This window comes from Loxodonta africana, chromosome 2 (genome assembly GCF_030014295.1).
Source record: "Loxodonta africana isolate mLoxAfr1 chromosome 2, mLoxAfr1.hap2, whole genome shotgun sequence".
Taxonomy (NCBI): domain Eukaryota; kingdom Metazoa; phylum Chordata; class Mammalia; order Proboscidea; family Elephantidae; genus Loxodonta; species Loxodonta africana.
The window spans coordinates 89,327,742-89,344,126 of record NC_087343.1 but is presented as its reverse complement, the minus strand read 5'-3'; the positions used below and the strand labels follow the sequence as shown (position 1 = coordinate 89,344,126).

General features: G+C 36.3%; 1 protein-coding gene across 1 annotated transcript in view; it reads left to right on the top strand.

Annotated features, from left to right (window-relative positions):
* The window catches only part of EDIL3 (EGF like repeats and discoidin domains 3), a 524,672-nt gene that overhangs the window by 379,990 nt on the left and 128,297 nt on the right, over window positions 1-16,385 (top strand). The window contains exons 7-9 of the mRNA XM_010588258.2: window positions 851-1,006; window positions 2,272-2,416; window positions 6,979-7,163. Of these exons, the coding sequence (XP_010586560.1) occupies window positions 851-1,006; window positions 2,272-2,416; window positions 6,979-7,163 (486 nt within the window). The remainder of the gene's footprint in view (window positions 1-850; window positions 1,007-2,271; window positions 2,417-6,978; window positions 7,164-16,385) is intronic.

The window sequence follows — 16,385 nt, the reverse complement described above, 5'->3', positions numbered from 1 at the left end:
GACTATTACTCCTACAGCAACATATTGAAGGATGATTTGAAATGGAGAGAAAATAAAACCCATTGCCATATGCTTATAGCGCCCCCACAGGACACAGTAGAACTGCCCCCACAGGATTTATAAGGCTGTAAAACTTCATGGAAGCCAACTTCTTTCTCTTGTGGAGCAGCCAGTTTGTAATGCTCCATATAATAAAATGGAGAGAAAAGCAACTAATTGGTGAAAAACCTGTGGTCCCTTCATGATCCATATGTATTCACAGAACTTGTAATGGAGACAGTAGAAAGGACAAGAAAGTGAAGATATCCTTTTTGTTTGTTTGTTTTTGTTGTCCTTGTCGTTGTCCTTGTTGTTGCCTTTATCTCATTCTAGTATTTTAAAATCTCAGTGAGACCTTTCATGTTTACTGTAAATGGAAAGTTTTAAAGCTTAATTCAGTTGCTTGAGACACATTAGCTGTCATGTTGACATTAGTGTTTCATAGTAATGACACTGAGGTTCTTTTGACAAGATCCTATTTCCGTTTTTCAGTTTTCTGAGTCATACTTTGAGACCGTCACTAACCAAATGCTTTCTAAACCTTCTTATATTTTGAGGGCACATTGCACGTGTCAAAGCTTATTCACTTAGAAAAATGTAAACCATTATAGAAAGAGGTTTTGAAGTTAAACCTAATATATGTCCATTTTAAAAAATATTTCTTTAAAAGTCTGAGCAAAATTATTAGCTTTTTGTATTAGTTTTTAAAAACTATACTACTAAATAAAAATGTTCCACTCCTAAAGTAGATGTTGTCAACTTTGTTATCCTGAGCAATATGGTTATCATTGATTATGCCTTGTTTCCTCAGATAAATTTGCAAAGAAAGATGCGAGTTACTGGTGTGATTACCCAGGGAGCCAAGAGAATTGGAAGCCCAGAATATATAAAATCATACAAAATCGCCTATAGTAATGACGGGAAGACTTGGTCAATGTACAAAGTGAAAGGCACCAATGAAGACATGGTAAGGCTGACTTAGCCTACTTAATTTAAATTTAAATCCCCACTGTTAATCATCTGTTATCAAATGACTACTGTGTCTTCAGCAGAAGACTTGTGGGAAGTAAATTTGTGATGCCCCCCCTCCTTTTTTTTTAATTGGGCAATTGGAGTAAAGGAGGTAAGGAATTCTTCTGAGCTGTAAACTTACATTGGCTGCCATTCATAATTTCCTGAGATTTTAATTGGTAGTCCTATAAAAACTTTGTCACAAGGTTAGCATGGTCCTGTGTATGACAATTTTTGTTTTAACAATAGTCAGCTTTCAAATTTATTTCATTGCTTTGACAGATTAGCACTAATCCTAGTCAAATGACCACTTATTCAAAACTAATACCTTAAAAAGAAAAACAGCACCAAGTGATAGACAAGATGTATGTGATATCTTTATATACTTTCATATATGGAAAATGTTATTATTTAGAAGAGTAAAATAATTTTAGAGGAAGTGAATATAACATCAATGTCTCTTTTGACTCTTCATATGATATTTCCAATTCTTCGATAATTCTCAGAAATTTTACTTAAAAATATCAGGACTTCAGATCATCTCATTTAAAACTAAGCCTTTAAGACCTGACTCTAATAAAATTTATGATGTATTTTTAAAATTATTAAATAAGTTTAAAGAAAGTTTTCTGGCTACCAGGTTATACAAAAGGTAAAATAAAAATGAGATTTAAAGAAATTTAAAATGACACATTTTAGCACTTAATTTTTAGAAACAAACAATTTTTCACTAGGTATATAAATGAGTCTCTTATCTAATAATCTGGGACTGACTGAGAAGACAAGGAAACTTGATGTATCAGACCATACCGTTAGGGAGACTGAATGCTTGGGAAGATTGGTTCCTACCAAAAAACTATAAATACTGAATAGTAAAATGAATAGACAAACCCAGGTTAAGTTAGAGAATTTAAGGTGCCCTGGTCTCAAAGAAAAAGAGAGAAGCACTTCCGTGGCTCTGAAGGCCTTGCCTTAAAACTAAAAAAAAACCTGTCATAGTACAGTATAGATTATGCCATAGACCACAGTGGTTTATAGCTTTGAGATTTTTATCTATGGGTTTTCTATTCACTGCTGATGGTAAGGTGCTTCCTAAATGTTTCAGACCCCCAAATTATTTAACCCAGTCCTTGAAGTATTAAGTTGGGTAAGACATAGAGTGAGTATATGAAATAGGTAAGCAGTTAATACTTTTAAATGCCATATTATCTCCTTACATAGGTGTTCCGTGGAAATGTTGATAACAACACCCCCTACGCTAACTCTTTTACACCACCCATAAAAGCTCAATATGTAAGACTCCATCCCCAAATGTGTCGAAGGCACTGCACTTTAAGAATGGAACTTCTTGGCTGTGAGCTATCAGGTGAGCCTCATATCATCTACTTCTATACCCTATTTAAAGGAAACAAAAAAGCACATTTGTTTGTAGTCTGCTATTAGAATGCAAATTTTCAACACCCATAGATATTCGTTTCTGCTATAAAACACTAGAGCATGCCTGCTTCAGTGAGAACACTGTGTGTTACATGTGGGAGAAACAGTTTCTATAATATGCTACCGAGCAGAGTTGAGTAGAAGGAACAATGTAGTTTTTTAGTCTTTGAGTGGTCAACAAAAGCACAACAAATTCTCACTGGCAATTCTTGTAAAATTTAAATGTCTTATTGTGGTAGTAACTCAGATTTATATTTTGTGGCAAAGGTTCAGCAAAAACAGGAGCCTGCCTGGCCTCATAAAGTACAATTAAGTTCAGGCTACATGGCATAGAAAAGTAAGCTTTATTTTTATCTATCTACCGTAAAAACTTTGCTGTTTTGGGGTAAGGTTTTGTGAAACATGTAAATTTATCATGTCTCCCAAGGAAACAATACTTCAGTAGCAAGATTGTTTCTATAAATTCATTCTTGGATTTTCCTTATCTAGAGACCTGCTTTTTGTACAAACAGTGGTTATCCATCTCAAGGATAATATATCAAAGGACTCAGAGTTAAAGAATCCTTGTCCTCCAGAAGCGTCAGTACTAGATATAAGGATTAAGACTTAATGTGTTGTTCTCACAGTGGTCCCCTTTCAATATAGCTAGATTGTGAACCAAATAAAAAATCTTGTCTAGGCATTTTACAGTGTTATATTGTTGATAGTTGTTCTTATATTTCTGGCATCAAAATTTATAAACTGCCTTTGCCCCAGTGGCCTGAAATTATTTTGTTCAAACAGCTATGAAAAAAAAAAAAAAAGCAAAGCCTCGTTTTTAGCATATCCTTGAAGCATGACAAATTCTTCTTCAAACTTAGCACAAATATCATTTTTTAAAAAACAGAAGTACACACCTCTGGAAAGAGACAACACACACTTTTCATTAAATTCAAGAGATCGCTTATAGGTTAAAGTAAGTACTTTCTGTCTTTTTCCCTTCTTAGATTTCTCTCTGACACCAAAAATGCCTTTTAAGCATATAAAAATTGCAATTAAAAAAACAACTTTTTTTTTTTTTAATGTCCATAACATTTAAAGGAACTACAGTGATTTGGGGAGATGAATGAACTTATTTTAAGAATCACATTTCATAGTATTTATTGGTACCTTTTATGAAGCAACTATTTTTTTTTTATGAAGCAACTAACAAGGTTTTAGTGCCATTAATTATCCTAACTGAGACGTTTTTCCTATTTTGGTAATTCACACTGGCTTGTTGACCAACAGTAAATCTCAGCAGAATTGTTGCTGTACAGTGTTTGTGTTACATGTCACTATATCATCAGGGCCAGTGTCATCCCTAAGCCATTCATCATAAAGCAATCAAGAAGAAGCCACAATATGATGAGGTCTGCTGTAAGCTCTGTAGTTTTTAGTTGCTTAATATTATCTTCCCCAATTTTTCAGTCTTTTGATTCATGAGGGTCAGTCACTTATACACAACATAGTTATACCCCTATGGTGAATATATTTTACTTTCAAGCTTGACGAGAGTTTACACATGTCACTTTACAGATTTTATTTTCTCAAAAAGAAGCAGTACCATATCTCCCAACCCCACAAATTGATTTTGAACATACAAGTAGAGAGTAATATCTATTGCTAAATGTTATAAAAGCTGGGGCACTTCACTATAGAAATAATCAATTTCATTGTTAAAACTTCATTTTGTTTAGGTGCTATCCACACTAGTAAAGGTTGATTATGTTTTATGTATGAAATCATATGGATGGAAAGGGAAATCTGTGGTGTTAGGTACAGTGGCAGGGAGGTTAGTTATAACGCTTGGAAATAAACAGTAATATATCATGCCAAACTATTTCCCAGAATCCAGTGCCACACTGTAAAGCCCGTAGCTGCCTTATTGTACTCAGTAAACTGTTAAAAAGTCTCTCAGCCTGGCAAGAAGATCAGTGGTTAATCTTTTCCCAGACACTTAAAAAGAAAATCTCCAAAAGAGATATGATTTAAGATGTTTAGAATGAAACAGATCGTGCCTGTAATTAGAGGAGGAATATACTCCCATTCATTCTTTCAGCAAATAATTATTCATTACCTCCTCTGGGCTAAATACTGGACAATAGATTGGTTAGGAAATGAATTCTGTGACTAAGCAAAAATGGTCAAAGGCATTCTTTCTCTAAACAATACTTCAAATATTATATCACAAAAGGAGAAAAAAAAAAAAAAACTCCTTTCCTTTTCCCTTGTATCTTTTCCTCAAAACAAGCAGTATAAACTAAAAAAAAAAAAAAAGCTCTTGCTGTAGAATTGATTCCAACTCATAGCAACCCTATAGGACAGGGTAGAACTTCCCCATAGGGTTTTCAAGGAGCAGCTGATGGACTCAAACTGCCCACCTTTTGGTTAGCAGCAGCCATAAATCTTAACCGTAGATCCTGCACCACCAGGGCTCCATTATCATGTAACTGCCTGAAAATAAATAGCATGCCATTAAAACTATTAGAACTTCTAGAATCCTTGAAATATGTTATTACATGTTGCTCACCCAGAATTTATATTTAAGTTTTATAGCTGTCTTTACCATACAGCTTAAAGCATAGATTCCCTGCCCCTGAAATCGGAAAACATTGTGCTGAGATGTAAAATCTGCTAACACTCCGTGATATTTTTTGTCACGTTTGCACAGGAAAGGCATTTCCTGGAAAGTGGATTTGAAGGCAAACATGTAGGAGCCTCAGGAAAGAAGAAGCAGCCTAGTGATCTATCTATTGACCAGAATGAAAACAGCAGTTATCATTGAGTCAGTTCCAAGTCACAGCTATCCCATGTCTGTCAAAATAGAACTATGCTCCATAGGGTTTTCAATGACTGATTTTTTTAGAAGTAGTTCACTAGACCTTTCTTCTGAGGTGCCTCTGGGTGGACTTCAACCGTCAAAGTTTCTGTTAGCAGCCAAGCACTTAACCAGAACTTAACCATTTATAACACCCAGGGACCCCTTTTGGCCAGGACATATAGCAATAAATTGTAGTCAAGAATTATTTATCACTGAATAGTTCTAAACCACCTCTCCTAGAGCCTAGACTTAAAATGACAGTTTTAGAATTTCTAACCAGTCATAGGATATTCTTTAGTACTCTGTGATATGTGGGCACTTAACCCTGCTAGGAGTTAGAACGAGCTTTATGAAAATTATAAAAACAGTAACACTTCTGGATGCTAGCTATGTGCCAGTATTGTTTCTAAATACTTTACAGTTTCAAGCTAATTTGATAAAACACTTTTATGAGGTAGTTTCTATTATCACTATTTTACAAATGTGAAAACTGAGGCATAAAGTGGTTAAATAAACGGGTTCAAGGCCACATAGCTAGTAAGCAGGAGACAGGTTGAGTAAAAGGAGAAGTGAAGGGTTAGAGAAGTCTCCTCTTATATTCTTTGGTGATCAGACTTACTTTATTTCCTGGCCAAAATGTGACAGTTTTACATACTGAAGACTCAACCACTGACTGGTATGATAATGAAGTCATTCTTCTTATCACAACCTTTGTGAATGGCATTTTGTACCAATTGCAATGTAAGATTTGGAAATAGTATGTGTATATGTGTGTGTACACACAGACACACACACATACACGTACATGACTTTTTAAGGACGAACAAACCCATGTTTTATACCTTCTCAAACTTGAAATTAAATGTGATAGATCTGAGAATCTCCCCCAAAATATCCAAACACTAGAGCTTGAGTGTAATTTAAATAAAAGATTTTATATAAAGTTTGTCTGATAATGGTTTTAACTAGAATTAGCTTATTTTCTTCTGTTATCTTGCCTAGTTTAAGTTCTACACTTGTACAATGCCTACATATGACATACACTGAATAAATAGTACTTTCCTCTCTTCCGGAGAGAGCCATGTTGGTGCTATAGGGATCAGTGATAAAGATTAATAGACATTTCTTCAGAAACAAAATGCCGTCCAGTTTAGAGTGGAACAATGCAACAGTTTGTGACAATGACATGTACTAAAATAATTTTCATTTCCAGTATTATGGAAATAAATATGAGAAAACCAAATATACATTTGTGAGAAAATGTCCCATTTTTAAAAACACTATGAAACTGTTAAAAGCTAGGGAAGAGTCACGAGACTACCAGTAATATGAGACAGGAGAGCATTTCAGTATTGTTTTCATTTTGCAAAATCATCTATCAGAGAAAAGTAGTTTGAATTGTCTGTGTTCTTTTCAATTTTCCAAAATATATTCTGACAAAATAGCCTGGATGGGCTATCTTGTTTTTCAGTTTTGTTCCAGATTTGTTCCTGATGATAGCTTTTGTGGGTGTGTGAGTTTAGATGCTTTCTCTTTGGGGGAATGAATAGCATTATGCTTAATCTTTTCTTGCCGATACAAAATGAACACAGAAAACTTCCAGGGTGATAAATTATTCTTCTCATGGAGCTCTTCTCATTTTCTTTCAGGCTGTTCTGAGCCCCTGGGGATGAAATCAGGACATATACAAGACTATCAGATTACTGCTTCCAGCGTCTTCAGAACTCTCAATATGGACATGTTCACTTGGGAGCCAAGGAAAGCTCGGCTGGACAAGCAAGGCAAAGTGAATGCCTGGACTTCCGGACACAACGATCAGTCACAATGGTTACAGGTAATGTTCTCAAAAACTGTGTAGCCCTCCACCACCACTCTTCCTCAGGAGGTTACTTGTTGGTTAGGTAAATATCAGAGTCGTTACCTTCAGACAGAGTTAAATACGTTTTCCCCTTTGGCTTAGCTAAATTGATAAAACACAGGAATTCCTTATGAATCCATGTCCAGATGGTATTTTTACTCTGAAGTTGATTTTTAGATGCTACTGTCAGGTTGATGCATCAGATTGTACCAGATTATACTGGGTATATGTCAATTTGATCGATCATAAGACAATTTACATTTTAATTCTCCTCTATTGCAATGCTTTGTGTCAATATTGGTTTTGAAAATGTCACGGGAGGAATTCAAACAGCATTGAAATCAAGCCACTGACCTGCAGATTGTTCACAAAGAATCATGATTCACGGCTTATTAGCTCTTTACCTGTGGTTGCTATGAATCGGAATTGATGCTGCGGCAGTGGGTACCTGTGGTTGCTAAGCAATGTAGCAATTTGATTATTTTCTCATAACAGAGCTTCCTTATAGAAGGAAAGTTTAGATACTGTGGTCTATTTAGCATTTGCAAGTGAAGTGAGGTCGCAGTCAGTGCTTTTTAGAACAATCTTGTTGAAATGCTCTTAGTTGTGGAGTGCTTTTGAAGTTTGCACAAATTTGTTAATGTCTTCTGTGGCAAAGTAATACAGCTCAATTCCATAATGAGGTCACTGTATTCGAAATATATAAGTTCTGCTCTCACTGATTTTTATGCCATATATATGAGTTTCAAAACTATGATAATTCATTGTATTTCTCAAAATCATGAAAACAATTAAAAGAACAAATTTTAATATATCAAGCCAGATTTGTGACATCTGAAACTGGTAATCACCAAGTCACTTGAAATTTCCCGTAGTCTCTTCTCTGTCCTTTCTTTTTTCAGCCTTATTTTCCTTATTTTAATACACAGAAATCATTATTTTTTTTCATTACTTCCCTATCACATTCCATCTGGATCCTCATTGATCTAGAGTTTTATTGTGCTCTTTCATTTGCTACCACACATTATGGGTAATTATGTATGTCTTTCTCCTATTACTATTCTATGAGCTTCTTGAAAATAGAGAGTATGTTATTTTTTTATATCATCTCAGTGCTCAGTACGATGTCTTTGTCTTGTATATAGCAGTGTTTACAGAATTAAATCATTCATTTAGCAATAATCATTGAGTGCCTATGAAGCACCATATAACTTGATAAATAAGGTTGCCACATGACACATGAGTGAAAAACATACTGTTCATGCTCCTAAGACATTACCTCCTTCCTAAACCATTCCTCTTTTTGGCTTCCATTACACCATAGTCTTCTTTTTTTTTTCTCCTACCTCCTGGCTAATCCTTCTCGATAGCCTTCTTTGCCATCCTCCCTTTATCTGTTACTGTCCTGTTAACCCCCCATCCCCTTTAGCCAAGTCCACACAGTCACATTAACTAATTTAGCAAGTATTGGTGACTTCAACTACTAAATAATGATCCAGCTACTCTAAAATCATTTCACTGCAAATATGGAGTCTCTTACTCTTTTGTTTAAAATCCTCTGATGACTTCCTAGCAACCTCAGAATAAAGTTCATACTCCTTAATATATCCTAAATGTCTTTCCATGATTTGGTCCCATTTTGTCTTGTACCATGTTCTTCTACTTTGCTTTGGTTGCAAAAACCAAACACAATTTCTCACCTCTTATTCCTCTAAAATCGGCTTTTTCCTAGAGTGCCTCTGCCCACAGCATCACAGCCCTTCACTTAGTTAAATCTTTCAGCTACAGTTTGGATGTACCTTCCCCAGGGAGGAGTCCCTAGATGGTGCAAACGATTAACCCCCTTGGCTGCTAATCAAAGTTTGTCAGTTTGAGTCGACACAGAGGTACCTCAGGAGAAAGGCCTGTCAATTCACTTTCAAAAAAACCAGCCGTTAAAAACCCTGTGGAATACAGTTCTACCCTGACACCATGGAGTCAGCATGAGTCAGAGTCGGCTCAGCAGCAACTGGTTTTCTTCTGGGAAGGCTTTGCTGCCAGCTCCATCCCACCTCAACCCCGGCTTATGTTCTCTCCTGGACGCGTCTATGTCCTGTGTAATTGCCTCGCCAGAGCGTTGTCTCACCGTATTGGAAACCGTTTTCATGCTACATTGTTTTCTCCAATGGGTCTGGAAATACGTATATCTCATTGGCTGTTGTATCAATCGTGCCTTGCTAACTGTCTGTCACAATACCTGGTACATGGTAGGCATGCAGTGAAAATTTATTGAATGAATGAATGATGAGGTAGAGTATATTTCAAGTTATTTATTTTTTTTATGCAGCATATAATTTTGATACCCAATTCAAGAGGCAAACTGCTATATAGCCTCAAAGTTTTAAACAACACTTGAAAGAGAAATTTGAACCCTAATATCAAAGAGCTGACCTTTTTAATAGAGGAACTCCGTTTTTATAATACATATCCTTCATGAAGTTTTCAAGTAGTTGATTTGAAGAAAATCTCCCTATTTGTTAGACTTTTCAATGTCAAAGTTAAACTTGTTCTTTATTGCTGTGATAGTTTTTAATTTATAAACATTCCATTCATATTTCTGATTACCTAATATTATTTTTGGAGTCAAAACCATGTTCTGCTGCTATTTATAAGGTTTTCACTGGCCAATCTTTTTAGAAGTAGGTCACCAGGTCCTTCTTCCTGGTTTGTATTAGTCTGGAAGCTCCACTGAAACCTGTCCATCGTGGGTGACCCTGTTAGCATGTGAAATGTTGGTAGCATAGCTCCCAGCATCACAGCAACAAACAGCAAGCCCCACAGTATGACAAACTGACAGACCAGTGGTAGACAGTACCTAACAACAACAATGCCGTGTGAATAAGAGAAAATATTTTACACCCCATAAGTAACTCAGACAGACTGGTAGCACTAGAAATATTTACATAAAGGGATTCCCAGTGGCAAATTTCTTTAGAAAGATTAAAAAATAATGATGTTTTTACATGAATGAGTTGTAATATCCACTGCAAACCTCCAACCATCACTTTATTGAAGATAATTTTTCAACTGTCTTCTTAAAGTCACTTGTATTACTGAAATTGAATCGTTCTGTTGATAACAGGTTTTCCATCAATTCAATGACCAGTTCTTCCAGTATATGTCTATTTTTCATTGTGTCAAAACATATTTAGAAACTCCAAAGGAAAGTAGGTATTTTTTTTTAATTTGCTTTTTTTTCCTTTTCTAATATCTCACAAGAAAATGCTCCAGAACAGTTACTATTTTCAGTGTTTTCATTTCAAGACAATATAATCTGTTCAACTATACATTGTTATGTTTGCATTTCTCTTGAAAATAAGTTTGACATTCTTACAAATAGCAGTGAGATAGAATACTTTTGTTTTTTCAGTTGTCCATACAGAGGTCAACTTTTATCTTTAGGTGAGGCTTCTAAATTGTAAATTTTAGCTGTGGTTTTAATTAAAATAGATTGAATTCTGAGCAATAGCTCTTCAGAACTGAAGAAAAATGTAAGCTTCTAGTTGCGATACTGAAGGACTCTATAGGGAAAATATTAAAAGATTCAGGAAGCGTCAAAAGAACATGGAAGGAATACAGAGAATCACTGCACCAAAAAGAATTTGTCGACATTCAACCATTTAAGGAGGTAGCATATGCTCAAGAACCGATGATACTGAAGGAAGAGGTCCAAGCTGCATTGAATTCATTGGTGAAAGACAAGGCCCCAGGAACTGACAGAATACCAGTTGAGATGTTTCAACAAACAGATGCAGCACTAAAACTGTTCACTTGTCACTGTGAAGAAATTAGGAAGAGAGCTACCTGGCAACTGACTAGAAGAAATCCATATTTGTACCCATTCCAAAGAAAGGAGATCCAAAAGAATGTGGAAATTATCAAATAATCTCATTAATATCAAACACAAGTAAAATTTTGTTAAATATCTTTCAGAAGTGGTTGCAGCAGTACATCCACAGGGAACTGTCAGAAATTCAAGCCAGATTCAGAAGAGGATGAGGAACCAGGGATATCATTGTTGATGTCAGATGGATCCTGGCTGAAATCAGAGAATACCAGAAAGATGTTTACCTGTGTTTTATTGACTATGCAAAAACATTCAACTGGGTGGATCATAACAAATAAAGATTAACACTGCGAAGAATTCCAGAGCACTTAATTGTGCTCATGAGGAACCTGTACTTAGAACAAGAGGCAGTCATTTGAACAGAATAAGGGGATACTGCTTGGTTTAAAGTGAGGAAAGGTGTGCATTATGTTTCTATGCTTTTACTGTACTTACTCCATCTGTATGCTGAGCAAATAATCTGAGAAGCTGGACTATATGAAGAAAAGCCAGGCATCAGGATTGGAGGAAGACTCATTAACAACCTTCAGTATGTGGATGACACAACCTTGCTTGATGAAAGTGAAGATGACTTGAAACACTTATTGATGAGGATAAAAAGACCACAACCTTCAGTATGGATTACACCTCACCAAAAAGAAATAGAAAATCCTCACATCTGCACCAATAAGCAACATCGAGATAAACAAGGAAAATATTGACGTTGTCAAGGATTTCATCTTACTTGGATCCTTAATCAATGCCCATGGAAGCAGCAGTCAAGAAATCAAACAGTGTATTGCATTGGACAAATCTGCTTGCAAAAGACCTTTTTAAAGTGTTAAAAAACAAAGATGTTGCTTTGAAGACTAAGGTACAACTGACCCGAGCCATGGTGTTTTCAGTTGCTGCATATGCATGCAAAAACTGGACAATGAATTAGGAAGACCAAAGAAGACTTGATGCCTTTGAATTACGGCTTGGTGAAGAATATTGAATATACCACTGACTGCCAAAAGAACAAACAAATCTGACTTGGAAGAAGTACAGCCAGAATGCTCATTAAGAGCAAGGATGGCAAGACTTCATCTCAAATACTTACGACATGTTGTCAGGAGGGACCAGTCTCTAGGGAAGGACATTATGCTTGGTAAAGGAGGGTAAGTGAAAAAGAGGAAGATCCTCAATGAGATGAATTGACACAGTGGCTACAACAATGGGCTTAAACATAGCAATGATTGTGAGGATGGTGAGGGACCAGGCAGTCTTTCTGTCTGTTGTACATAGGGTCGCTATAAGTTGGAATTGCGACACCTAACAACAAGCTCTTCCGAGGAGAAACTCTGTCCATCATTTATATTCCCTTCCTTCATTGTCAATTTCCTGCCTATTGATTTATTTTAAAAATTTTTATTTTATATACGAACTATGCATGTGACCCTCTAATAAAAACAGTTTTATTTCAGTTTAATATTTTTTTTTCCTAAAACAAAGTCATATAATATTTGGAATTACAATTCTTACAAATGAATCAAGAATACCACCTGTGTGCCTAATTGTGATATTTTAGGAAGTCTTATGTATTCTTTTGGAGCCCTGATGGCACAGTGGCTAAGAGCTAGGGCTGTTAACCAAAAGGTCAGCTGTTTGAATCCACCAACTGCTCCTTGGAAATCTCATGGGGCAGTTCTGCTCTGTCCTATAGGGTCGCTATAAGTTGGAACTGACTTTATAGCAATGGATTTTGGATGTATTCTTTTAAGAACTCTTATGCATTCAAATATTATACCCCTTATTACTCTAATGTTTCTTCTAATTTCTTCTATAAGATCAAAATTTCTGAAGTCTCTCAAGCAAAGTTTTTGTGTTATTTTTTTAGAAGTGATTGATAAAAACTGATAGCTTCCTAAAATTACTGTGAATAACACAGTCATTATGCCACTCCTGTCTGAATATCACAAAAACTTGATAGTTCCCAAGAAGCCTTAAGTAAGAGGCATTTCTCAGACCTCTGAAAGAACGTTATTGTCTGTACTTTGTGTAATATGGATGATGTTCTCCAAAACTTTAAGATTTAACTAAATTTTAAGCAAAAAATCCTAACGTGTTTTCCAGAGCCTAAAAACGTTAAATAACACTTTTTGACTGTCAGAATATCATCTCCATACCTAAAAAACCAAAACCAAACCTGGTGTTGTCCAGTCAGTTCCGACTCATAGTGAGCCATGTTGAAAGATCCTAAGCCAATAATTTCAGATTCATTGTTGGGCATTCCTGGCATGTGGCTGGACTAGATTTTAATCCCAGTTAAAAAAATAAAGTGACATTTAATTCACTGAGATTTTTTAAGGTCAGTTAAGTATTTTCTGTGGTTATCTTCTAAATAAAGGAGCCAGAAATTGTGTAGGATTTTAAGGTGGAGTAAAAAGACAAATGACAGAACAGAGAAAGTATACAATTGTCAGAATCGACTCAGTGACAACGGGTTTTTGTTGTTAGGTGCTGTCAAGTTGGTTCCAACTCATAGCAACCCTATGTTAAACAGAGGGAAAAACTTCCCTGTCCTGCACCATCCTGTCAATCATTGCTATGTTTGTGCCCATTGTTGCAGCCAGTGTGTCAATCCATCTCATTGAAGGTCTTGCTCTTTTTTGCTTACCCTCTACTTAACAAAGCATGATGTCCTTCTTCAGGGACTGGTTCCTCTTGATAACATACCCAAATTACAAAATCTCACTACCCGTGCTTGTAACAAGCATTCTGGTTATACTTCTTACAAGACAGATTTGTTCATTTTTCTGGTAGTCCCTGGTATATTTAATATTCTTTGCCAACACCATAATTCAAAGGCATCAATTCTTCAGTCTTTCTTATTCATCATCTTGCTTTCCATGCCTATGAGGTGATTGGAAATACCATGGCTTGTGTCAATTGCACCTTAGTCCTCAAAGTGATAGTCTTAGTCATGTAGTGCTGCTATAACAGAAATACCACAAGTGGATGGCTTTAACAAAGCGGGGTTTATTCTCTCACAGTCCATTAGGCTAGAAGTCCAAATTCAGCATGTCAAATCCAGGGGAAGGCTTTCTTCTCTCTTTCAACTCTGGAGTAAGGTCCTCGTCATCAGTCTTCCCTCGGTCCGGGAGCATCTCAGCCCAGAAACCTAGGTTCAAAGGATGCGCTTTGCTCCCAGCACTGCTTTCTTAGTGGTATGAGGTCTCCCCTCTCTGCTAGCTTCCCTTTCATCTCTTGAGAGATAAAAGGTGGTGCAGGGCCATACCCCAGGGAAACTCCCTTTACATTGGATCAGCGATGTGACCTGGTAAGGGTGGTAAAGTCCTGCCCTAATCCTCTTTAACATAAAATTACAATCACAAAGTGGAGGACAACCATAGAATACTGGGAATCATGGCCTAACCAAGTTGATACACACATTTTGGGGGGGGGGGCACAATTCAATGCACGACAGTGATAGATTTGTTTTTTAACACTGTAAAGAGGTCTTTTGCAAGCAGATTTGCCCATTGCAATAGGTAGTTTGATTTCTTGACTGCAAAAAAAAATTTTTTTTTTTGCTTCCATGGGCATTGATTATGGATCAGAGTAAAATGAAACCCTTGACATCTTCAATATTTTCTCCATTTATCATGATGATGTTTATTGGTCCAGTTGTGAGGATTTTTTTTTCCTTTACGTTGAGGTGCAATCTATACTGAAGGCAGTGGTCTATAATCTTCATCAGTAGGTGCCTAAAGACCTCATCACTGTCATCAGGCAAGGTTGTATTATCTGCATATTGCAGATTATTAATTAATGAGTAACCTCCTTTCTCTTTTTGATGGCTTGTATGATCTTGGGAGGGCATAATCTCACACCATCAATTGTAATCAAAAAGGAAAATTTGCAAATATATCTTCCTTCAGAAGCAAATTTCCAATAAAACCATAAAATATAAAGTAAAATATTAGATTGGTTACAAATTGTAAGTAGTATTGATAAATGACATAAATTTGCAGTGGCAAAGAAAAAATTGGAATGTTTTTGTCTAGGTAGCACCAGATTTTTCAGCTGCTTGATTTGTTGTTGTTAGATGAGGTCGAGACGGTGTTAACTCAAAGCAACACTATGCACAACAGAACAAAACACTGTACAACAGAACAAAACACTGTACAACAGAACAAAACACTGCCCGGTCCAGCATCATACTCACAATCATTGCTACATTTGAGCCCATTATTGCAGCCTCTGTGTCAATCTATGTTTTTGAGGGGCTTCCTCTTTTTCACTGACCCTCTACCTTACCAAACATGAGATCTTTCTCCAGCATCTGGTCCCTACTGTTAACATGTCCAAAGTACGTGACATGAAGTCTTGCCATCCTTGCTTCTAAGGAGCATTCTGACTGTACTTCTTCCAAAACAGATTTGTTTGTTCTTCAGGCACTCCATAGTATATTCAAGATTCTTCACCAGTGCCATAATTCAAAGGCATCAATTCTTCTTCAGTCTACCTTATTCATTGTCTGACATTTGCATGCATATAAGGCAATTGAAAATAGCAGGGCTCAGATCAGGTGCACCCTAATTCTCAAAGTGTTGTCTTTGCTCTTTTTGCAATAGAATTGCCCAGTACAATACATCGTTTCATCTACTGACTGCTGCTTCCCATGGGCATTGATTGTGGATCCAAGTAAAATGAAATCCTTGATAACTTCCCTATTTTCTCCACCTAGCATGATGTTGCTTATTGGTCCAGTTGTTAGGATTTTTGTTTTCTTTATGTTAAGGTATAAACCATACTGAAGGCTGTAATCTTTGATCTTCAGCAGTAAGTGTTTCAAGTCCACTTCACTTTCAGCAAGCAAGGCTGTGTTATCCGCATATCGCAGGCTGTTAATTAGTTTTCCTCCAATTCTGATGCTCTGTCTTTATCATAGAGTTCAGCTTCTCAGACTGTTTGCTCAACACACAGATTGAATAAATATGGTGAAAGAACACAACCCTGAGGCATACCTTTCATAATTTTAAACCATGCAGTGTCCCCTTGTTCTGTTTAAACAACTGCCTCTTGGTCTATGAACAGGTTTAGGATGAGCACAGTAAAGTTTTCTGGATTCCCATTCTTCCAAATGTTATCCATAATTTGTTGTGAGCCACAGAGTTGAATGCCTTTACATAGTCAATAATAATAATAAAAGCAGGTAAACATCCTTCTGGTATTCTCTACTTTCCACCAAGATCCATCTGACATCAGCAATGATATCCCTCATTCCATGTTGTCTTCTGAATTCAGCTTGAATTTCTGGCAGTTTCCTGTGAATGTACTGCTGCAAC